The sequence below is a fragment of the Archocentrus centrarchus genome, chromosome 20, assembly GCF_007364275.1.
Source record: "Archocentrus centrarchus isolate MPI-CPG fArcCen1 chromosome 20, fArcCen1, whole genome shotgun sequence".
NCBI classification, from domain to species: domain Eukaryota; kingdom Metazoa; phylum Chordata; class Actinopteri; order Cichliformes; family Cichlidae; genus Archocentrus; species Archocentrus centrarchus.
Genome location: NC_044365.1, coordinates 3352773 through 3375505, shown reverse-complemented (window position 1 = coordinate 3375505; position 22733 = coordinate 3352773). Strand labels below are relative to the sequence as shown.

At 46.4% G+C, this 22733-nt stretch overlaps 4 protein-coding genes across 4 annotated transcripts in view; 2 read left to right on the top strand and 2 right to left on the bottom strand.

Annotated features, from left to right (window-relative positions):
• The window catches only part of LOC115799318 (NACHT, LRR and PYD domains-containing protein 12-like), a 652446-nt gene that overhangs the window by 265665 nt on the left and 364048 nt on the right, over positions 1-22733 (top strand). The gene's annotated exons all lie outside the window — the stretch shown is intronic.
• Positions 1-22733, bottom strand: part of LOC115799325 (NACHT, LRR and PYD domains-containing protein 14-like) — a 137010-nt gene that overhangs the window by 51331 nt on the left and 62946 nt on the right. The window lies entirely within an intron of this gene.
• On the top strand, positions 5532-12313 carry cavin4b (caveolae associated protein 4b). The gene is made up of 2 exons (XM_030756452.1): positions 5532-6200; positions 9821-12313. Exons 1-2 carry the CDS (start codon positions 5838-5840, stop codon positions 10394-10396), a joined length of 939 nt encoding a protein of 312 aa, XP_030612312.1. The 5' UTR covers positions 5532-5837; the 3' UTR covers positions 10397-12313.
• Positions 13489-22733, bottom strand: part of dnah5l (dynein, axonemal, heavy chain 5 like) — a 43603-nt gene continuing 34358 nt past the window's right edge. Inside the window, exons 75-96 of the mRNA XM_030756413.1 lie at positions 22408-22575; positions 22190-22294; positions 21887-22000; positions 21628-21804; positions 21137-21331; positions 20903-21058; positions 20608-20790; positions 20155-20325; positions 19503-19754; positions 19210-19336; positions 18846-19117; positions 18608-18772; positions 17689-17906; positions 17396-17451; positions 17159-17280; positions 16872-17022; positions 16593-16792; positions 16332-16520; positions 15787-15919; positions 15492-15700; positions 15194-15415; positions 13489-14332 (exon numbers count right to left, since the gene is read on the bottom strand). Coding sequence (XP_030612273.1) covers positions 14099-14332; positions 15194-15415; positions 15492-15700; positions 15787-15919; positions 16332-16520; positions 16593-16792; positions 16872-17022; positions 17159-17280; positions 17396-17451; positions 17689-17906; positions 18608-18772; positions 18846-19117; positions 19210-19336; positions 19503-19754; positions 20155-20325; positions 20608-20790; positions 20903-21058; positions 21137-21331; positions 21628-21804; positions 21887-22000; positions 22190-22294; positions 22408-22575 — 3819 coding nt within the window. The 3' untranslated portion in view covers positions 13489-14098. The remainder of the gene's footprint in view (positions 14333-15193; positions 15416-15491; positions 15701-15786; positions 15920-16331; positions 16521-16592; positions 16793-16871; positions 17023-17158; positions 17281-17395; positions 17452-17688; positions 17907-18607; positions 18773-18845; positions 19118-19209; positions 19337-19502; positions 19755-20154; positions 20326-20607; positions 20791-20902; positions 21059-21136; positions 21332-21627; positions 21805-21886; positions 22001-22189; positions 22295-22407; positions 22576-22733) is intronic.

The following is a 22733-nucleotide window of genomic DNA, read 5'->3' as shown; positions in this document are numbered from 1 at the left end:
ACCTCAGCCAGTCCGACCATCTTTCCCTGCTGCTCACCCCAGCATACACCCCCCTCAGACGGAGAGCCAGGCCTACTGTAAAAGCCATTACAACCTGGCCTGAAAACGCACTCTCCGACCTACAGGACTGCTTTGCATACACAGACTGGGACTTATTCGAACACGAGGACCTAGAAACATTCACAGGGACGGTACTGGACTACATTAAGTTCTGTATCGGAAATGTGACTGTTAGCAAAAACATCCGGGGTTTCCCTAACCAGAAACCCTGGATGAACAGCCAGGTCCGTTCACTCCTCAAAACCCGTGATGCTGCCTTCAGGTCAGGCGACAGAGCTCTGTACAGTGCTGCTCGAGCTGACCTGAAAAGAGGAATTAAAAAAGCCAAAACGGACTACAGGAGGAAAATAGAGTCCCATCTGTCCAGCAATAACACACGGGAGGTGTGGCAGGGCATTCAGAACATCACAAACTTCAGAGGCTGTCATGTGACTGCAGGAGACCTGAGTGTGTCACTAGCAGAGGAACTTAACTGTTTCTTTGCTCGCTTTGAGACACCTCAGAACCACCCATCTGCTCCAGTCCTGCCCCCCCCCCCCACCAGGCTGCACCCTACTCACTGTCCAGGAGCATGAGGTACGGCGCGTGCTCCTGGCAGTGAACCCCAGGAAGGCTGCCGGACCAGACGGAGTACCTGGCAAGGTGATCAGAGCGTGTGCCCACCAGCTCACCCTGATTCTCACCAGGATTTTCAACCTCTCCCTGGCCCAAGCAGTCATCCCCCCCTGCCTAAAAACAGCCACAATCATCCCCGGGCCCAAAAGGTCATCTGTCACCAGCCTAAATGATTACCGCCCTGTGGCCCTCACACCGGTAATCATGAAGTGCTTTGAGAGGCTGGTTCTCCAGCACATCAAAGACCACCTGCCCCCCACTTTCGACACCCATCAGTTTGCATATTGTGCAAACAGATCCACAGAGGACGCCATCGCTGTAGCTCTCCACTCTGTGTTGAGCCACTTGGAGCAGCAGCAGAGCTACGCTCGCATGCTCTTTGTGGATTACAGCTCAGCGTTCAACACAATCATCCCGGACATTCTCACCACCAAACTGCACACCCTGGGCCTCCCCCCCCTCACATGTTCCTGGATCAAGGACTTCTTAACCAACCGGCCCCAGACTGTGAGACTTGGCCCCCATCTCTCCTCCACCCGCACACTGAGCACTGGCTCCCCACAGGGCTGTGTGCTGAGCCCCCTCCTGTACTGCCTCTACACCCATGACTGCAGTCCGGCCCACAATAACAACCTCATCGTCAAATTTGCTGACGACACCACAGTGGTCGGACTCATCTCAAAGGGAGATGAGGCAGCTTACAGAGAGGAGGTCCTGAAGTTGACAGCCTGGTGTTCAGAGAACAACCTGCACTGAACACCATGAAAACCAAAGAGATCATCATCGACTTCAGGAAGCACAGGACTGACCCAGCTCCCCTCTACATCAACGGCAAGCGTGTGGAGAGGGTCCACACCTTCAGGTTTCTCGGTGTCCTCATCTCTGCTGATCTCTCTTGGTCAGATAACAGCACAGCTGTTATCAAGAAGGCTCAGCAGCGACTTCACTTCCTGAGGGTCCTCAGGAAGAACAACTTGGACTGAAACCTGCTGCTGACCTTCTACCGCTCATCCATTGAGAGCCTGCTGATGTACTGTATCACAGTATGGTACGGCAGCTGCACTGAGGCAGACAGGGTCAGGCTTCAGAGGGTAGTCAAGACAGCACAAAGAATCGTTGGCTGCCCTCTCCCCTCCCTGATGGACATCTACACCTCCCGCTGCATCAGCAGAGCCAGGAACATCATCAAGGACAGCTCACACCCTGGCTTTGACCTGTTTGACCTGCTGCCCTCTGGCAGGCGCTACAGGTGCATCAAAGCCAGAACAAACAGACTCAAGAACAGTTTCTTCGCCAGAGCAATCACCACCCTGAACTCACACACTCACCCACCGTAACTGTGCAACACCCACATCTCTGTGCAATATTATATTATTCATACTGAACAATATCTATCACTCCTATATTGTGTAATATCCAGTATTCATTCACTAGTGCAATATTCATTCACCAAGTGCAATATTCATCATCTTCATTATTATATGTATACACATATTTACTTTTCTTACAATGTACAGATGCACCAATGTAGGTATGTATGTATATATTTTTATACATTCTATTTTTTGTATATTTTACACATTGTTTATTTCTGTATATCTCTTGATTATATTGATTATACTAGATTATAATATTTTTATAATCCTTTTATTTTAGAGAGTTTGATTTTCTGTTACATGGCACTGAACAGGAGTGGCCCTCCAATCTCATTGTACATCCTGTATAATGACAATAAAGGCATTCTATTCTATTCTATTCTATTCTATTCTTTACTCCACATTTAACTTTTACTCCAGTGATTCATTCAGCTGCTGGTGCGTTCATCATGAAGCCACCTTGCAACCAAGTTCCCCCATAACTGATGAAGCCTTCATGTCTTCTTCGGGGAGGTGCAGTTAAATATAGCAGTGATGGCAGATAATTATAGGCAGCAGCTGGTGGAGGGCAGCGGGGAGTCCCCTTCTTCATCTGATTCTATCCCACCTCCCCTCATTCTCCTCCTGTCTGTCTTCTGTTTTCTTCTGGTCTGACTAACGATGTGCTGGTCGTCAGCTGCTCTTCTTTAAACGTCTCTCTGGGCAGGTCAAACTATGAAAGGGTGCAAAGGCAGGAGCAGAATTATCTGATCCAATCTTTGCATGTTCACAAATGTTAACAAAATAACAGAAAACTCAGTCAAAACCAACCTCTGTGATTATATTCAGGATTCGGGAGACAGACACCCTCTCTATTTTTAAGATTAGACTTAAAACTTTCCTTTTTGATCAAGATTATAGTTAGGGCTGGATCAGGTGACCCTGAACCCTCACTTAGTTATGCTGCTATACGTTTAGGCTGCTGTGGGGGGGAAGGGGGGGGTGTCCCATAATGCACTGTTTCTTTTCATTCACCTCATTTACTCTATTATATTTCACTCTGTATTTAATCATTAGTTATTATTAATCTCTGACTCTCTTCCACAGCATGTCTTTTCTCCCCCCTCAGCAGATGACCCCCCCTCCCTGAGCCTGGTTCTGCTGGAGGTTTCTTCCTGTTAAAGGGAGTTTTTCCTTCCCACTGTCACCAAGTGCTGCTCATAGGGGGTCACTTAGACTGTTGGGTTTCTCTGTGTTATTGTAGGGTCTTTACCCACAATACAAAGCACCTTGAGGCGACTGTTTGTTGTGATTTGGCGCTATATAAATAAAATTGAATTGAATTGAATTGAATTTTTAGGCTCATTGTTAACAGCAGCCTGTCACAGAAACACATCATTTGTTCACATTTCTTTATTTGATTTAATTTTACAACACATTCAAAATCACAACAGTTTGACACCATAAAATAGGATTTTTTTCACCAACAAGAAAGGACCTGCCACAGGACCTGTGAGATGATCTGGACCTTCAGCTGATCCATCTGCTGTTCATTGAAGCCTCAGCTGAAATGTCTCAGTGTAAGGGCGGCTGTCAGGAAGCCGTTCTTAAGGAAGGGAAAAGGCTGAGGTCAGCCACACTACACAAGAACTGGAGTGAAAATCAGATGCAGCAGGTCTGATGGAGGTATGAATGCACAAATCATTCAAATCATCATCACTATGTATGAAGGAGGTCAGCAGAGGTCCAACAGTCTGCAACCATCTGTGAAACATGGTGGAGGCTCTGTCATGGTTTCAGTCAGTGGTGTTGGAGATTGATGGAATTATGAACCCAGAAAAATGCCATCAGATTTTGACCCACCATGCAGCACCATCTGTAAAGCTTCTGATTGGCAGCAGCTTCAGTTTCCAGCATGACAGTGATCCCAAACATACTGCCAGTGCAGTAAAGGCATCCATGGATAGAAAAACACACAGAGGAACACAATCAATCATGGATCAGCCTCCCTGGACATCAACATTATTGAAGCAGTGTGGGATCATCCTGACAGAGAACAGAACAAAAGGCAGAAACATCCAAACAAGAGCTTTGAATGACCTTCAAGAAGCCTGGAGAACTGTTCCTGAAGACTGCTGAAAGATATGACAGAAAGCTGCCTCAGAGAGCTCAGGCTGTGCTGGAGAATAAAGGAGATTTTTCAAGCTCGTTAGAAGAAAACTCGGTTTTTGCCTCATATGCTGCATATTTCCATATTTTCAGTTTTCAATAAATCACTGCACCTATCTCCCATGTTCCTAACAACGAGCTGTGTCTCAGGGCTTTCAGAAAGGTTCCCACTTATTCTTTATACTTTTATGTTGTCAGACATTGGTCTCAAGTTGTTGAACAGTGTGGTAAACCCTTCCCCACCTTTATGTCAGATGGTCCACCAAGCTTCTGCCAAACTTTTACTAAGACAAATAAATCAGTGTGTAATGGGCAAATGAATCATTAGCTAGAGTTGATTGTTTTACATAAGCTATCTGCCAAATGCTATGTGCAGCAGTGGTTCTGCTGCACCAGTTTTTAACTGTTGCTTTAGGATTTTAATATTTTTGTGATCTTTTGACCAGAATTAACTTTGCATCTGTGGGACTACTGAACACATGTTTATTACAGCCTAATTTTACTTCTTTTGATCCAGATTTCTGAAGGCATTTGAAAAACTAACATGCTACATAGCACAGCTTTAAATGAGTTTGGTTTAATATGTATTTGCTTCAACTGGAAGTTGGCTCAACCTCCCACAGTGGGCCATTGACTGCTTGCTCCTCCTCCTCAGGCTCCACCCAGTTTACCCAAACTTGGACGACCTGACTGCAGTCACTAACAAAGACGGCAATGAAGGCAAATGTTAGCATTAAGAATGCTCATTTGGAGGCCTGGGGTGCCAAAAGAGTCTAAACCTGGAGGGAGGGATTAAGACAGAACAAGTGAAAAGGTGATGGTTGATAGATGGATGTGGAGAAATAGATGGGAGGGGGGGTTTCCATTCCTTTTAATATACTCATGTCCCAAAGCAGCTCAGGGAGTCACTTTACCCTCGCTGTATTTTTAGCAGCAGAGAACACAGAGAGAAGCTGGGATCCATGTCACTCTGTATTTCTCTCACTCATTAACACATGCATTCCTGTAATATCCATTTGCACTTTAAAATTCTCTGATTGGTGGGAAATTTATGGCCAGTTCAACATGACTTACCAAGTCAGATCAAGAACTTAAGAGCCTCATTTCTATGCACCTTCTTCGCTGTTTGGTCACACTCAAGTTTTTAAGTGATATGATAATGATTAAAATTTGATTTAGCTCTGATCCACCTTCCACCTTCTGTGATTTAGCTTCTCTCTTTTTAGCTTTCCTTCTTCCCTCCTCTGGACTCCTGTCTGTCCTCCCTCCCCTCCTCTTGCAGAAGGGTGGAGTCTATGAGATGATCTGAACAGTTTCAGGGTGAACCTCCAGTTGCAGAGGGGTGATCTGGTCCTTCTGTCCTCCTTTCTCCCCTCTTCTTTCCTGAGGTGGTTTCTATTCCACTTTTCTGTCTTTGGCTTCCGCCCAATGTCTCACCAGTTGTTCTTTTCGTATTCCTATCTTTGATCTTAATGTTTTCTTTCAAACTTCACTCTTAACTGGAGCAGATCTTACCAGAGTTTGGCTGTCCTCATTACTTATCCTCCTCTTCCTCATTACGTTGTTCCTTTTGCCTTTGGATCACTGGCTTCAAACCTTCGAACGACCAGAGAGTTACCAGCAAACCAAGAAGCAAGTATGACAGATAAACCGGGGATGACGACGGGTGGTGGAGATGATGCCGGCAGCATCATGGCATTGCTGGAACGAGTGGCGGGCCTCATGGACAGCGTCCAGGTCACCCAGCAACGCATGGAGGAGCGTCAGCTGGAGCTGGAGAACACGGTGAAAACTATCCAGGCTGATGTCGTCAAGCTAACCAACGATCACGCTAACACCAGTTCCACCGTCGACCGGCTGCTGGAGAAAACACGCAAGGTCAGCCGCCACATCAAGGATGTCAGGGTGCGTGTGGAGAACCAGAACATCAGGGTCAAGAAGGTGGAGGCCACTCAGGGGGACCTCCTCGCCAAGAACAAGTTCAGGGTGGTCATTTATCAGGTAAGACTCAATTCTCAAATGTTCTCGGTATAAAAAGGTTGTTGTTTGTGGTGCTTCATGGATCAGTTATCAATAACAGACCTTCTGGACTTCCAATAACGTGATTACTGATGTAGTTTATGAAGGACGGTGGATGATTGATTCTGTTCTAGACACTGAGTAGATCTGACCTGACATACCCAAACTAAACATCCAAGTGAACCCTCAAACATAGACTGGATCTGAATGGGGTTGAGTAAAGTCATCAACAATCAACCCCCCTCAAGCCTGGGGGACTGGTTTAGTCTCTGTTACTGGTCTGTTTTTAACTGGTGAAACACTCTTACCATAGAGTACCAGTGCATTTGGCATTGGTTTGTCACCATTGCGAAAACTGAAATCTTATAATGAAGATTTTCATTTCATTATTAAGAACCCAAAGAAAACGGACTTGACATCATTTTGTGGTTCTAAGCTGTGCATCTGACAGATATATGACTTAAATAATATCAATTAATTATATCACAATAATCCTGGTAGTCAGCTTCACTGGAGGATAAACTGAACTATTGGACTGTAGAGGTCAGAAAGACCAGTTGGTGTTTGCTGAATGATGGCTGTAAAGGTGGGTGCAGCTGGTTTATATCTAAAATAGAATCCACTCACATCCAGATCTGGAAGGTGAATTTTTATCCCTTTAATTCTAAGAAAAGTCAGAAGATATTTTTGTGAAAAATACAAACTGTTCTCTTGATGGGGAAACTTTACTTAAATGGATGAAAGGTTATTCATGATAGTGAAATGATTTCAAAACCTTAACAAAAAGCAATAATAAGAAAAAAACAGTTTAAACTGTACAGAAAGATGAAGAACTTTTCAGAAAGATGCTGCTGTGATCACTGATATTCAAACCCAATGAGAGCTCCTCTGTAGTCGTGATCTTTACTGAGGTTTAACTCAGACAGGAAGTGACTGTTGTGTTCTTTAAGATGTTTTTGACCACCTCTCTTTGTTTTTATATCAGAGTTTTCTAACATCCATACCAATGTCTCAGTCCGTTCTCAGGGTTGAAATAGCATCGAGCACACCAGGCTTCATTTTACTTCTTTGGCCTTCACAGTAAGCAGCTGCCACCCTGATGGTGACCTGGTTATTTTAGCCTGGATAAACTTCAGTATCCTGAAAGGGTACCACTCAGACCTGAAGCTCACAGCCAGCCTTTCTCTTGATTATCTGGGTCTCATATTTTCTAGAATCCTCTCATCTTGGAAAACAGAAGCTGAAGATTGATTGAAGAGTTGTGTGCAGGAGTAGTTTCTCTCTCATATTTCTGATCTTTTTAAACCTGAGTTGGGTTAGAAATCATTTTGCATAAAGATGAGCTTCAACCCAGCAAATGTCAAAGATACAAATACACATTAGTACATTTGGTGAAATGTTGAGACACTGATGCTTAATTTCATCAAAGAAAGCTGCTTTTTCATTTGCTGTGTGAAGAATCAGCGATTTTAAAATGTTCACTTTAAGAGACATGGTGAACTTAGCATTCAGGTTATCATGTAAACTCGTGCGTTGATGAGGACAAAATGTGCGGCTAACTCCGTGGGGTGGGTTCAGTTACTGTAATCCGCACATTCCAGATTCAGGTTGCAGGAGTGTCAGTGAGGTCACACGGAAATGGAAACCTCACATCAGGCGTCATGTCTTGTGGGATGGAAGCAGAAATGGGAAAGATTTCCATGTTTACATTTTGTGAACGTTGACATCAACTCGGGATGGTTTTATTATGAAATCCGGTGTCACAGTTTTTTAACTACCTGCAGCTTCCCTCACACAGGAACACTGATGTTTGTGCTGATCCTGAACGCACTCAGGCTGGAAAACAGGAACTAAATGAAAGACACAACTGTTGAGTTTCATGAAGCCACTCATAGATGCCTCTTTTAATGGCACTAATGAGACAAATGACAGCGTGTGGAGCTGCTGTACTGTAAGTGACTGTGCCAGCTGAGTGCTGACAAACCAGGTTATTCTGAGTGTGAAGCTGCAGCATGTCCTAATATAGCTGTCTGCTCCCTCTCTCTGTGGTTCAGCTAACGGTAGCTGCTAACAAGCGGCTAAAGGAGGAAATCTTTCTAGTGGAAGCAAACGCTGTGGGGGGGCACTTCACTGATCTCAGGGGGTCAGATGGGCTCATGACCTTTGTCCTGCCATATTTGCCCCCTCCTTTCTAAAACCTCAGCTCAGGTTTTAGTTCTGGTCCTGGTGCAGAAAAGACGACTTCAGAAAGCTGTGCGTGGCCTCTGCTGTGCGGTCAACGTTAAATATTCCTCACAGTTGTGTTTGTGCACAGGTGAACCTGCAGAGAGCAGGTTCATCAGAGCGATTTAGAGGCTGATTTTTGGCCTTTAAGCTTGTTAGCTGATTCCTGCTTCCTGCTGTGTCGCACACTCATGAGTGTAATTCATCCTGTCACAGTTCTGGAAGCGTCAGCCTCTCTGTCAGGTGTCACGTCATACCTGTGGTGCATCATGATGCTGCTGTCAGCATGCACAGGGACAGGCTGGGATTATCCAGATTACACGTGTGAGCAGATTAACACGAGGCTGTCAGGGATGAATGACTGTTTACAGACTTCGATTAAAATATTTAAAAACAGAGAAACTTTTTCATGACAGGCACCCCCGACATATAATCAGAGTGAAGATGGTTTCTGAATATGAAACAAAGGTTTTCATAAAAAAACATTTGTGTTTGCCTGATATTTTTTAGATAGTTTGATCCATCAGTAATCAGATGGGATTCCATGTTTTATGGATAATGTTGCTAATTAGACAAATTTCTGCAGTCTGTGTTCAGTGAGCTCCTCCATGTTTAAGTAATTTGACCCCCATACATTTATGGATTCCATCGTCTTGGCCCAAACGACAAACTTCCAGGTCCTGAGATGACAGGATGATGGCTCAGTTTTCCTCTCTGTTGTTGTCCAAACTGCTCCACAGGTCATTGATGTCCCTGTAAATTAGTAACAGTTTCATCTGGACTTTTGTCTTTAACTTGAATGAATTAGTTTGGAGGAGGGTTGAGGCAGCAGAGAGCACTCTTGCTGCTGGTGCTTGCTTGCTTGTGGAATCAAGCTGCAGGTATACTGGGCAGCTGCAGGTATACTGGGCAGATGCAGGTATACTGGGCAGCTCCCAGTATGAATGAGAGAGAATGTCTAATCGTGGGTTTCAGGTCAGGGTTGAGCTTTACTGAGGGAGGTATGTCTGCGGGGATCTGAATCCATTTGTAGCTCCACTTTTCTGTGTAACCTGATCTCAGACAGATGCATGCCATGACGCAGCCCGGAGTGGAAAGCCATCCGGCTTCGCTCGGCGCTGCTCGCTGATATGTTTAGCTTCTTGCAGCTGAGCTGCAGAAACAGGTGCTGCAGTTTATTTATGGATGCAGGATCAAGGCCTGCACACTAACAGCAGAACTCTGTGTGACACACTTTAGTCTAAGACCGATTTAAATCTGACATCACTGTTAAACTTTGTCCAGCAGGAAAAAAGCAGAACTTTTATTGTCTAAATCATGGACCATCAAATCGATTTGTTTTCCATCCTCAGACTTGTTCTGTGCTTTTTCTCTCTCAGGGAGACCAGGAGGTGAAATCTATCTCACCCGGCAATGAGCCAGAAGAACCCAGCAGCAGTGGTGCCCGGGCCAGAGCCGAGGTGGAACCCGACAAGTTCGAGCTCCCTCCAGAGTCGGACGAGGAGTACATGGTGGTGGAGGAGGCAGACTCCTCGGCAGCCGGCCGCGTAAAGAAGACGGGGCTGACGCGCATCGAGAGCTTCAAAGCCACCTTCTCCAAGGAGAACATGAGCAAGACCCGCGAGAACCTGGGCACCAAGGTGAACAAACTCGGTGAGCGCATCGTCACAGCCGAGAGGCGCGAGAAGATCCGCCAGTCCGGCGAGAGGCTGAAGCAGTCAGGTGAGAGGCTGAAGGAGACCATCAGCAAGAATGTTCCCGCCAAGCTCAACCTGAAGAAGGAGAGGACTGTGGCAGAGGGCCAGGAAGGAGCTGAGGGTGTCACAGAAGGAGCTGTACCCGTCCCTCCTCCCAAGGGCCGCAAGAGCAGCCCGCACGCTGCCAGGGCGGCTGAAGACGAGGGCAAAGCGGAGGGATCTGAGGTGCCGATGTACGACATGAAGCAGCTATCGTAAACCGCCTGACACAATGAGATCTGGGCCCTTTCTCTGGACTTCTGAGACCACACAGAGTGAGAGGAAGTTTGTTGGGTTGCTGCACAAAAAATTAATAATTTAATTAAAAAGTGAAGTTTTTTTGCCGAACAGTTGAAGGAAGCGAGCAGAGAAAAGGCACAGATCCAATCAGACTGAACACCAAAATCCTGAAAGCACGTGTGGTTCTGAACATTTACCATCAAATCCTCAATAAATCGATTCTTTTTGTCTCGTCTTCAATGAACAGTGACCTGCAAAACATATGAACAGGCTTCAGAAGCTCTACACAAAGTTCTTCTGCTCTTCTTTTGCGTGTTGATGAGACTGAGTTGTTGGATGATGAAGCTGTAATGGGTTTGTTTGGCTCTGGAGGAGGTTGGAAAAAGGGGAGTTTTACACTCAGTGCAGGTGAAATGGTCACAGGTTACGGCCTGAGGGAACAATCAGGAATCTCGAGAGTCCCAAAGTTTGAAAGGATCAGTTATAAACACACAAAGCGCAGGGATGATGCTGAGAGATCGAACTATGAAAAAGCAGTCTTCTCATTTTAATGGACAACAACATCAAATTTACCAAAGTCAAGCAGCACTTTTGCTGCTTTCTATCCATTTGGAGGATGTGTGGATGAGTGCTGAGCTTGTAGTGCAAACTGAAAGGAATGCAGACGTCAGAGCTTCGTGTTCAGCCTCACTCAGATCCACAGGAAGTGTGACACTGATGTAAGACAACATGGCAACCATGTTTTCTCCTTCCACCAGTGTCGTCACAGGACGAGTTGTAGGAAATGTCATTAGTTTGTAATATTGTGCGCAGCAGTAGGACTGCAGTCAGTCCAGCTCCTGTTACATCACATGTTCATCATGATGCAAGTTCTGGTTTATGAGTCAGAACCTGTTAAAGTGCAAACATGAAAACGTGTCAGGAAGAGGAGCTGATGCAGCCAGTCTGAGTACATCTGAGTTTCACACATGCTTTAAAAACATATGGATATAAAATTAAGGTCCTCCAAGTTTATTAACACGTCTAAAATGGATTCATACATATAAACATGACTGTACAAAGTTTGAGTTGTTGTGTTTTTAGCATTGATGCAGTGACAGGATTAAATGTTCCACACCTGTGGAAACCTCCTCAAAGACAAGTCAGCGATTCGGTTTTAAAGGACAGCGTTGAGTTTAGCAGCAGCCTCACAGCCTGCTATAAAACAGGGTGGGACAGCTTTGAGGTGATGGTGGCTTTTACAGGAATCTCTGGGCCCATCGTCTCTCCTCTGTTCTTTGCTCTGAGTATTTTTGTTCTTAAAAGTTATTCTATTAAAGATTGTTCAAAAAGCAGCACAATCTGTCTTTTAATGAAGCTGCCGGCTGAGAGGCGGCTCAGAGGCGGCGCTCTGATGGCCTCCTGCTGCAGTTTGTGCTGTGGTGTGAAGAGCAGCAAATTTCTGTGAACCAGGACTGAAGAGTTTAGAGGAAAGTTTGGTGAAAGTTTCCAATCAAATAAATATGAGTCGAGACAAAGACAAAATGATTTCCTGTTAAAACACACATTTCAAAGTGGCGCCTGACCTTCGAGTGTTACTGGATTTACTGATGATGTTCCCATTTTCAGTCTTGTGTTTTAATTGTTTCATTTGACAGAAAAGCTGCAAACGTGCAAACAAATATCTGCCGACTTTCATCAGGCAAACACACTGATGAGACGTGCAGAGGGTTGTAGTGTTTGAGCTTGGTACTGAACACACTGTGACCGGAGCCGCCTCAGTGGTAACACAGCATCAGGCTAAACTTAACGCTGTTCGCTCTGCCAGCGTCTCTGCAGGGTTCCTTTGTTTTGTGGGTGAGTGCGTGCATGGCTGTAGTCACAGCTGCTTGTGTTTGTCATCCTGAAAAAATAAAAGTCGACTCATTTCTGTAGCCAAAGCAACGTCTGCTCTTCATTACAAACTATGAGCTCCCACAAACTCAAAGTGGACAGACAGACACACACACACACACACACACGAATGACTTCAGAGCTTAATCACAGCTTATTACTTAAACTGTTAAAGAAAAGGATCTAAATGTAATCAGAGTACATTTATTAATGGGTTTTGTTCCCGGTCATTTGCTGATGTTTCGAGGTTTTGTGTATTTATTGTCTTGTTAACCCTTTGCAGGACGGGTGGGGACGGCCTCTGTCTGTGTCTCATTTGTGTTTCTCAGTTTGAGGTTTTAAACTTCTGAAAGTGCAGCTGAGACTGAAACCTGCCATCACCGTGACAACGATGCACTCAGACATGAGTGCTCAACTTTATTGATCCTTACAGGAAAATGCTTTGTTACAGCAATTAACACTAATGTAAGGACACAATAATACTATATAGATACGTTATACATAATATAAATACACTATACTATATAAATACTGTATACTTTATAAACAATATAAATATACAACTGTGTGTTCTGGTTAGTGGTTAAAGGTTGTTGGACTTCCTGCTGTGTTGTGCGCTGAGGTGTGTCAGTCTGTGGCTGAAGGAGCTTTCCTGAAGCACCTCCATGTCGTGAGTGTGAGCTGTTGTTCAGTTTCCTTGACCTCCTCACCTGCTGTTCACAGTCCAGTTCAGGCCCAATTGTGGAGCTCGCCCTCTTTATGAGCTCATCCACTCTTCCTGTCTGTAGTGCGAGGCCCCCCCTCCAGCACACCACACCATAGAACAGTGCACTCACCACCACAGCCTGGTAGAAGGTGAGCAGGAGAGGTCTGCAGCTGTTGAAGGATTTTAACCTTCTCAGGAAGTGTAACCTGCTTTGCCCCTTCTTCACTGCCTCAGTGTGGCCGGACCAGCCCAGCTGCACTCAGGTACCTGTAGCTGGACTCAGCCTCTACCTCCCTGCCATGAATGGTTACCGGAGCCAGTGTGGGTCTTTTCCTCCTAAAGTCAGTCACCATCTCCTTGGTTTTAATAGAGTTTTAAAATAAACATGTTTCTGTCACCACACAGTAAAAAAAATAGATGCATTTTTCGCTCTTTATTTTCCATTTGATCATTTTATTTCATTTTGTGGAGAGGAAGGATCCATACTCCGCAATATTTACAACATTTTGTATTTTCCCCACAATAAAACATGAAACAGGACTTTTATTTTGAAAAACTCATTAAATGACAGGGGATATCTTCTTAAATAAAAATAAATTCAGACAAACACTAAATCTACAATGACTCATGTATTCACCCCCACCACCCCCACAGGCACAGAGGCTGTACTGATCAGCAGCCTCTAAATTAAATTCAGTTCTATTTTATTTGATAGCACCACCTGATTTACTCTGGAAGGTTTTCATTGGACTAAAGATCTCAACATGTTTGGTGATATGCAAACAAAAAAGTATAATATATATATAAAAAAAAGAAGTACAGAGGCCAAAAGAGTCAGAGTAAAGAGGCCGGCAGCAGAGAACCAAAAACCTCTCTCCAGGAGGAACGCTGCTGTATATCTGGGTCATGTGATCTCACCTGATTAACAGGTTTTAATATAAACCTGATGACGTATCTAACATCAGCTGATCCCGTAAGTGTTTCTGCTCAGGTAGAGAATGAAACCAAACTGACACCTGAGTGACAAACTGGCTCCTCCCACAGCCACGAGTGTCTGTTAACGGCTGCAGAACAATAAAGTTTGATCGCTCATGCTCAGCAGGTCACTTGCAGTCGCAGAGCAGCGCGGCGCCTCGCAGCGTCCAGTGCTCGGGCGGCTGCGCGCTCCTCAGCTGCAGGAAGAAGATGAAGTTCAGGTCGGTGCGCCGCGGCTTCTTGTAGACGGGACACGAGTACAGGCCGACCGCCCCCCCGCCGCCGGGAGCGCGCTTACTGTCGACCGCGTTGGCTGAGCTGACGGCGTAGACGTGGACCACGGGGAGGGGCGTGAAGAGGACCTGAGACCACAGAGAAACTTTATTATTACTCAGTAAAGATGATTTTTAGATTTAGATTTTTCTTCTGTTCTTCATATTTTGTATCCATTTTATTAAGTTTTATTTTTATTTCATATTTTAACTAAAATGTCCTTTTTTTGTAATACAAACTTTTATTTAATAAATCTTTGTGATTTTTTTTTAAGTGTTTTGATGATAATTTACTGCATCAGTCAAAACTGGACACAATGCTGTGCAAAAGTCTCGAGCCACCCCTCATTTCTTCCAGGGAAATGGGTGCAGAGATTTACTGAATCATGATAAATGAACTGGTTCTTATGCAGCGCTTTTCTGCTCTATGTTGAGCAACATATGTTCACACAACATGCCTCATTCACACACATTCATACTCTTTCTAAGCTTAAGTGTGTACTAACATTCACACACTCATCCATTCACGTGAATGGATGAGTGTGTGAATGTTTGACTGTATATGGAAATATACAGAATATGAGGCACAAGCAGAGTTTACAGTCAGTATTTGGTGTGACCTCCTTCATCCTTCAGCTCAGTCTGAGCTCTCTTTCTGTCAGCAGTGTTCAGGAACAGCTCTCCAGGCTTCTTGAAGGACATTCAAAGTTCTTCTTTGGATGTTTCTGCCTTTTGTTTCATTCTCTGTCAGGATGATCCCACACTGCTTCAATAATATTGAGGTCCAGACTCTGGGGAGACCGATCCATGACTGATAGTTCCTCTGTGTGTTTTTCTATCCAGGGATGCTTTTACTGCACCGGCAGTGTGTTTGGGATCATTGACATGCTGAAAAAGTTTCATAGTGTTATTTGAAATTACATTTAAAAATAAGAATAAAAAAAGACTAACTTTGGGCGGAGCCTCAGTGAGTTTGGCACCACGGCGGTCCCATCCCGCCCCATCCAGAAAGAGGCCATAGATGTAGACTCCACCCACATCCTCAGGGGGTGGAGCTGTGACATCCTCCCTCATCATCCTGGTGACATCATTGCTAAGGACGACCGTGTCCAAAGCCCAGCCCCTGGAGAGGTTGGAGCGTGTTGTCTCCTGGCGCATGGCGGTCAGAAAACCCTTCAAGGGGGAGAAAATGTTTGTAAAGAAAAGTGAAGAATGCCAAAACTCAAGATTTCTGGAGCGCTGAGCCAACCTGTGGGTTAAAGAAGCCAGTGAGCCAGAACTGGTTGGGTCGGCCGGTGCTGATCCACGCGCTGAGCTGCTGGTTCCTCTCCAGCAGCTCGCTGAACCAGAAGCCGAGCGTGGCCGACGGCCAGCTGAGCCTCAGCCACAGGCGCGGGATCCGAGCGTCGAACATGCAGTCGAGGGCGTCGCGCAGGTCCTCCGACATGATGATGGTGCCTGCAGCGACAGAAGAGGAGCATGTGTGAAACCAACCCTCAGTGAAAAGCTGTGTGTGTGTGTGTGTGTGTGTGTGAGAGACTGACCATCAATGGCCAGTCTGAGGTCAGTGAGCGTGCTCCGTACACTGCTGATGACACGCTGCATTCGGTCCACCTCCTGTCGGAGGAAGATGTTCATTGGCTGAAGAGGACCCAGCTTCTTAAGTTGACCTTTGACCTTTGAAACACACACAGAGACTTCATATTTGTCAACAGGAACCCGTGAACTGTGTTTCTATTTGAGGAACGCTGGTCTGAATTGAGCTGAAAGCACAAAGATAATCAAACCCTGAAATCTATTTGCTCAGTTTAAATTTGCTGAGTGAGCCAGCTGTTATAGCCAGATGTTTTCCATCCTCTGTAGAGTCTCCTAAAGCTCCAGATGGTTTCAGGTGGTGACGGGTGTGGTTTACGCTTCCTGCAGAGACACCCTGCTCTTTACAACCACAGTGACCAACTTCCAAATGCTGATATTATGAACAGATGGAATTATTGGACTATCTGATCACACAGCCTGCCTCAGGTGCTCTTTTCATACTATGCCAGTCAGACTGCTTGGAAACGTGCTGCTGACAGCACTGAGCAAACACCTCATGTGCAACGTAGTCAGGCGGCAGCTTTTCCAGCATCTCATTGGCTAGTCTCTGCACGCTGGCCTCCCTTGTCTCCCCGGCTCCGCCCCCGCTGTCCTTCGGTTGGATGTTGATAATTGTGTTGAGCGTCTCATTGGCCAAGTTGGTCTGGTAGGTGATGTCAGCATTGGGGTGGAGCCCAAACACCTGCAGACAGGAGCACAGAGCCTGTAACTTGTGAGCAGTGCAGCTGTTTCCTGTCTCTGAGCGTGCTCTGACCTCAGGTGAGTCGACCAGCGGCAGGGTCTCGATGTGCTGCAGGACCTCCTGGACTGTCTTGGCCTTGGCGGGAATGCTGTAGCCCTTATAGAAGCAGAACGTTTCACTGGAGGTGTTCTCGCTGAACCAGACACAGGTGAAGGTGTTGAGGAGGCGTTTGTCCAGGTCATCTGTCACCCGGCCGCCATACTGGACCTCACCTGGAGCGCAGACACGGAGGAAAAGTCAGGAGGAGGCTTTTTGACGACATCTGGAGAACTGCTTTTAAAGAGGTCTGACCCAGCATGTAGCGCAGGCAGCTCCAGTTCACTCCTCTCTTCATGTCCAGGCTGTCCAGGTGGTTCTGCACAAACTGCACGCTGGAGGTGAAATCTGCCTGGTTGAACTCGTAGGGGATGTTCCAGCCGAGTGGGCCGAATTTACGGCGTTCCTGGGACAACAAAATAAAGGAGAAGAAGAAAGAAGTCACACAGTTGTCAGAAGAATTTCTGTCCGAATCATTTTACAGGAGCCGGTTTGAGCAAAGGTGGATTTATGAATATGATCAGGTGGGTGTTGACAGACACCTGCACGGTGGTGTGGAGGAAGGCCACAGCGTACAGCAGAGGTTTCCACTGAGGCAGGTTGCTGATCTCCAGCTGGTCCTGAGTGACACCATTAAAAGTCCTCTTCAGACCCGCCTTCATCCCTGATGCCGACAGACGAGCGGGAATATGAACGACAACAAAGGATCGGTATAAAACGGATCAAATTAAAATATATTCTAATCACGATTAAACCAGCCGACCAAAGATGTCTCCTACCAAGAGGAGGCTCATTGGTGAACTTGATGGAGGACTGAAGGAACGTGATGGGGAACCTGTTCACAAACACAAACACAGTGAAGCAGATTCAATCTGCAGACACAACTCCTGCTTTACAATTAATCTTTAATCCCCCAAATCTGACATCAAAATCAATCAGAGAAGGGGAGCAGGTAACTCCCACACTCTGCAGCCAGACTTGGTTCAACCATTTAAAAAAAAAAAAAAAAAGTTTGCTGTAATGAACACTTTGGCCTCCAGATGGCGCCATCAGGGTAGCAAACTCGGGTTACCCGGGGTGCACGTCGGTCGTCAGCCACACTCGGAAATCCTTGCTCACGCTCTCCGGCGCCGCCGTTGTGACCGTCTCCAGGAGCTCGTCCAGGAAGTCCAGACCCAGGTGGCAGTTCTGGAGGAGGAGCCAGCCTCCATCCTGCATGCTGTTGGCCAATAGCCTGCGAGCGTGAACCTCTTGGCCCTGACCCATGGAGATGGGACGGCACGGCGCCCCCTGCAGGCACAGAACAAGACTCTGGATGGAGGTTTGTGAAAATGAATGTTGTTCACAAAGTATATCTGAGGCTACACATCTTTATGACTCAGATCAATGATTATGTTTAGTTTAGTATTCATGTTTTAAATTCAGAGCAAATAATTAAAGTGAAATATTTGTAACTAATTCAAAACTTCATTTAAAAATAGTGTATAATTAATTTGCTTAATGTTTTTTAAATATATATATATATATATATATATGTATGTATTTTTTTATGTTTCTTCAAACTTATTTATTATTTTCTTTTGCCATTTCTATTTTATTATGCAAATAAAAATAAATATGTTCCTCCTCAGAGAACAACTCATCTGGACTTCTCAGGCTTTAATTCAAAAATTAAATTCAGTCGTTCTTATTGCAGTTTTTATGATATGTCACAAGTACAAACAACAAAATGCATCTAACCAGGAGTGTTTAAGCAGTGATAAAATAGGAACGTATGATACTGTATGTATAAAAGTTATATGATAGTGTCTTCATGAATGTACGTACAGTTACAGTTGTGAGTGATAACATTGTGTGATGGCAATTTGTACTGCAGTTTTTGGACTTTGGTAGCATTCATTTCCATTTGCCTCTCTGTCATCAATCGTTTCCTAATCAATATTATTTCATTGTCAGCATCCCTCCACCCATTTCGCTCATCCATGCCTCACCTTGTTCTTGGCCAATCTCTCGATGTTCTCGGTCGGGTCGGAGCCCATCGACAGCAGACACACCATCGGTGTTCGGTTGTCGCTCTCTGCCAACATGGCGTCCAAGTCCAGGACCAACCCTTCGGCGTACTGTTGGCCCAGAGACTCTGAGATGTAGCGCCGCGCCTGTAACCATTACTAGCCGTTAGCCTTACGCTGTTACCGCCTGCTCTGTCAGAGAACTGTTCAGCAGTCACACCTGAGCGATGGTCCGGTCTGGGCACCAGCTCCGTATGAGCAGAAGCTTCTGGAAGGTGTTGAGCTTCTCCTCGTACCCGTCAGGAAGCGGAGTGTCTTCTGGTGCTGGACGGTCAAACCACGACTTCCAGGCCCGCTCGTTCTGGTTCACCTGGTTCAGGATCTGGAAGAATGGAGGCAGGCTGGACAGCTGAACCAGGTTCAGCCAGGTCTGGTCCAGGATCCAGCGCCGGGGTTTTGATTCTACAGAGTTCAGGTCCAGAGAGGCTCCACCTACACAGAGAGAAAAACAACCTTCATTCTCAAACGACTTTGGAGACAATGGGAAAAGGAAGAAGGAGGAGGAGGATGGAGGAGGACCTGACCTTTGATGAACGTGAGGACCTCAGAGTGTGAGATATTTTGGGCCTGCAGGTCGATCTTCAGAGCTAACAGCAGCGTGAAGAGCAGCTTGTGTTCCTCATACAAACCTCTGGCTGTGTAACGGTACACCTGAGGGACAGACAAACATCCTGAACGTCTAATCGAGATGACATGAAAGGAAAGAGTGGACTCAGAGTCATATCCATCCAACACCAAAGGCAGCCAGAAACATGGCAGCAAACAAATGAAGATGAGATGTTATCGGTGGATGACTTGTGGGTGCTGTGAGGAGCACCTGGTAGGTGAGGAAGCTGATGATGTTGCTGATGCGTTTGGAGGTGACCTGTGAACGGGCTGAGTTCTGCATGGACGAATCAAAAAGCCCGAGGAACTGTCGCAGCGATGTCTGGTACATGACGTTGACCAGCGACATCTCCACAATCAGGAAGTAGAGGATACTCCCCCTGGTGGCCACCGGCCGGTACTCCTCCCTGGCCTGGTTAATCTTCACCTCCGTCTCTGCAGCAACTGTCAGCTTCTCACTTACCTGGAAGACAAAAAGAGAAGCACTCTTACAGCATCCTTTTTTAGCTCCTCTCCCTTTAAGGACATTTATTCTGACTGAAACATTTTATGGAAAAAGCTGTTAGTGACCATCAAAAACCAGCAGACACTTCACAAACAAGCATCTGAGTAAGAAGACAGCAAATGTACTCATTATATAACAAGCTCTTTAAAACTGTATTATAGAAAGGTGTGGAAATTCAGACTGATGTGGGGAAGTCTGAAGCCTTTCAGCTCACAGAGATTATTTTTATATGTTTTGCTCATGAATTAGAACTTTAACCATGTTTAATAAGAACAGCCGACACTGTAACACCACAAATATGTCAGAAAATAAGGGAAACAGAACAGGTCCGAGTTAAACAGCAGGCAGACGGCGGTACCTCCTGAGCGGTGATCTTGGTGACCCTCAGCACCTCGATCAGAGACTGGTCCTCCACCAGAGAGCCCTGAGTGCTGGTGAGCCTGAACAGCAGGCTGTCCTCCAGCTCCTGCATCTTCCTCTTGTTGGATGTCACCTCCTCCAGGAGCTTCACTCGCTCCGCCTCCAGCTCCTGCATCAGCACAGAGGAATCATTTCAAAGTGACTGCAGGATAGTTTTCATAAACAGGTAGATGTAATTAATCCACCTGCAGTTCAGCACACGGAGAGGTTAAACTTTATCTTTGTTCACGGCCTGTTTGCTGTCCACTGAGAGGCCAACACAAAACAGTATGAATGCATCGTGTGCTCAGAGCTAAATATGACACAGTAATGCAGGTTAAAATAATCTGGGACGGCCTTCAAACATGCCACTAACAAGCTAACTGGTTGGAGGTGCGCCTGGTGTAGCGACCTGCTTCTCCAGCAGGATGACTCGTCCCAGCAGCTGGTCCTCCAGGCCTCGCTGAGTGACCGTGAAGTCCACCACGGCCGTCCTGGCGCTGACCTCAGGGCTGTACGCCGGGTTGGCCATCTTGGTTGTGATGTAGAGCGTGAAGCCCTTCATTACATCCACCTCCTTGTCTCCAACCTTCACCTGCAAGAGGAGGACACGCAACACCCATTACTCACCTGTTAACATGTGAGTATTAATTAATCTCACTCTGATGTGTTGTTGTTTATCCTCCAGTCCAGATCAGCTCTTTTACCTTGTAAGTGGATCCAGACTTGATGTAGTTTTTGTCCAGTATGTTGTCCAGGACGGGGTCCAGTTCCTCACCAACGTCCTCCAGTAGCAGGGGGCGCCCAAGAGACAGGCTGTCCTCCAGGTGGGAACGGAAATATTTGTGGTTCAAAGACGTCACCTGAGCCAGAAGAAGATCACAAAGCACTCAGACTGAAACCGTGTGAAGATTTATGACCCGTGTAGTAAGAATCCTCACCTGCAGCTGCTGGTCTCGCTCCCGGTTCTGGATCCAGGTCTTGCCCTGGCCCTGAGGGTCGATCAGCAGAGGGTAGCGGGACGCCTTCGTCACCACGATGCCATTCTGGATGGACAGGTCATCACTAGGTAGGCCTTGCAGGTTCCACTCACTCACTGTGGCGTTGTCCACCAGCAGGCCAATCACGTTCAACTCCTGCAGGAGGAGATCGTGTTACATCATCAACAGTTCTGATCGAACAGGTTCGTGCTGCAGGCTTTGGCTCTTTGGGTTTAATAACAGGCAGAAACAGAAGAAGCTGCAGCTGTGAGCTGCCTCTTAATGTTCAGTCCCCACAGACAGAAACATGGTTACAGCCTGGTGCAGAACCCAGAGCAGCTGGAGAGCAGCTGGAGAGCAGCTGGAGAGCAGCTGGAGAGCAGCTGGAGAGCAACTGGATTCACTGTGTGCAGACAGTTCAGTCATGTGACTCCTGAGCAGTGACTTCTTACAGCACTGAAGGGGATGAGCTTCTCCTCCATCTCTTTCTTCCACAGCTTCAGCAGCAGGCTGCGGTACTCCTGGTTAAAGGGACCAGCATAGGACAGGAAGCCTGTGGCCAGAAGAACATCCCCCACCAGGTGTTTGATCTGCGTCTGGAAGCCGGCGCTGCTGTCGGTCCAACGAACCTGAGACACAACGAGAAGAGGCGTGAGATGGAAGGAATGATGGACGAATGGGGAGCTGGATGGATGAAAGGTAAACGCTGACCTTCTCTCCTCCCAGCCCGTCGATCAGAGCGCGAGCGTTGGCCATCTTTTGGCGGCAGGCCTGGGCGTCGTCCTGCAGGTCCTGCTTCTCCTTCATGGCAGCATCATAAAGTGCCTAACAGTCCCGTTCAGACCACATCACAGTTTTATGTAAATAGTTTGAACTCTCAGAGAACAGAAAAAGCTGCAGTTAAACAGTCAACAGCAGGAAACTGTCTGAGGTTCAGCCAAACTAAAAATAGACTTGATAGATGTTTTTAAAGAGAGTCTGAGCTGAACGCTGCAGGCAGTGAGACAGAGTCACCTGCACTGCGTCCAGCTCCTGCTGTTTGGCATCCAGCTGTTCCTGAGCTTTAGCGAGTTCAGCCTGAGCCACCAGCAGACGGGCCTCCTGCTTGGCCAGGTTAGCCTGCACACACACACACGCGCACACACACACACACTCTCAGTGCTTGTGTCAGGGTGCACTCTCATCCATCCTGTAACACTGTCTGTGTGAATATGTGACAGCTCTGCGTTCACCTTCAGAGGCAGCACCTCCTTGTTGATGCTGAAAAAGTCGACCATGGCCTGAGTCCAGGAGCAGAGCCCCGCCACGTTCCCACAGATCCTCTTGGCCGTCTCCATGTTGTAGTCGTCCATGTCGAGGTACGGGGCGAGCAGCTCCACCACCTCCTCAGTGATGGAGTCCTGCAGCACAGACACCCAGCACAGCCTTCACTGCACCGGCCTGATATAGACTGCAAACAGCACCTCAGCTTATGCTTTTATTAACATTAATCTCAGTGCAAATCCACAGACTCATTTTAATGCAACGTTATGGCCAGTTTGGCTTTTTGTTGATGTTT

Coding starts and splice junctions, on each gene's coding strand:
- cavin4b (XM_030756452.1), top strand. CDS start 5,838: ATGACAGATAAACCGGGGATGACGACGGGTGGTGGAGATGATGCCGGC. Junction 6,201..9,820: donor TCAGGGTGGTCATTTATCAG/GTAAGACTCAAT, acceptor TTTCTCTCTCAG/GGAGACCAGGAGGTGAAATC.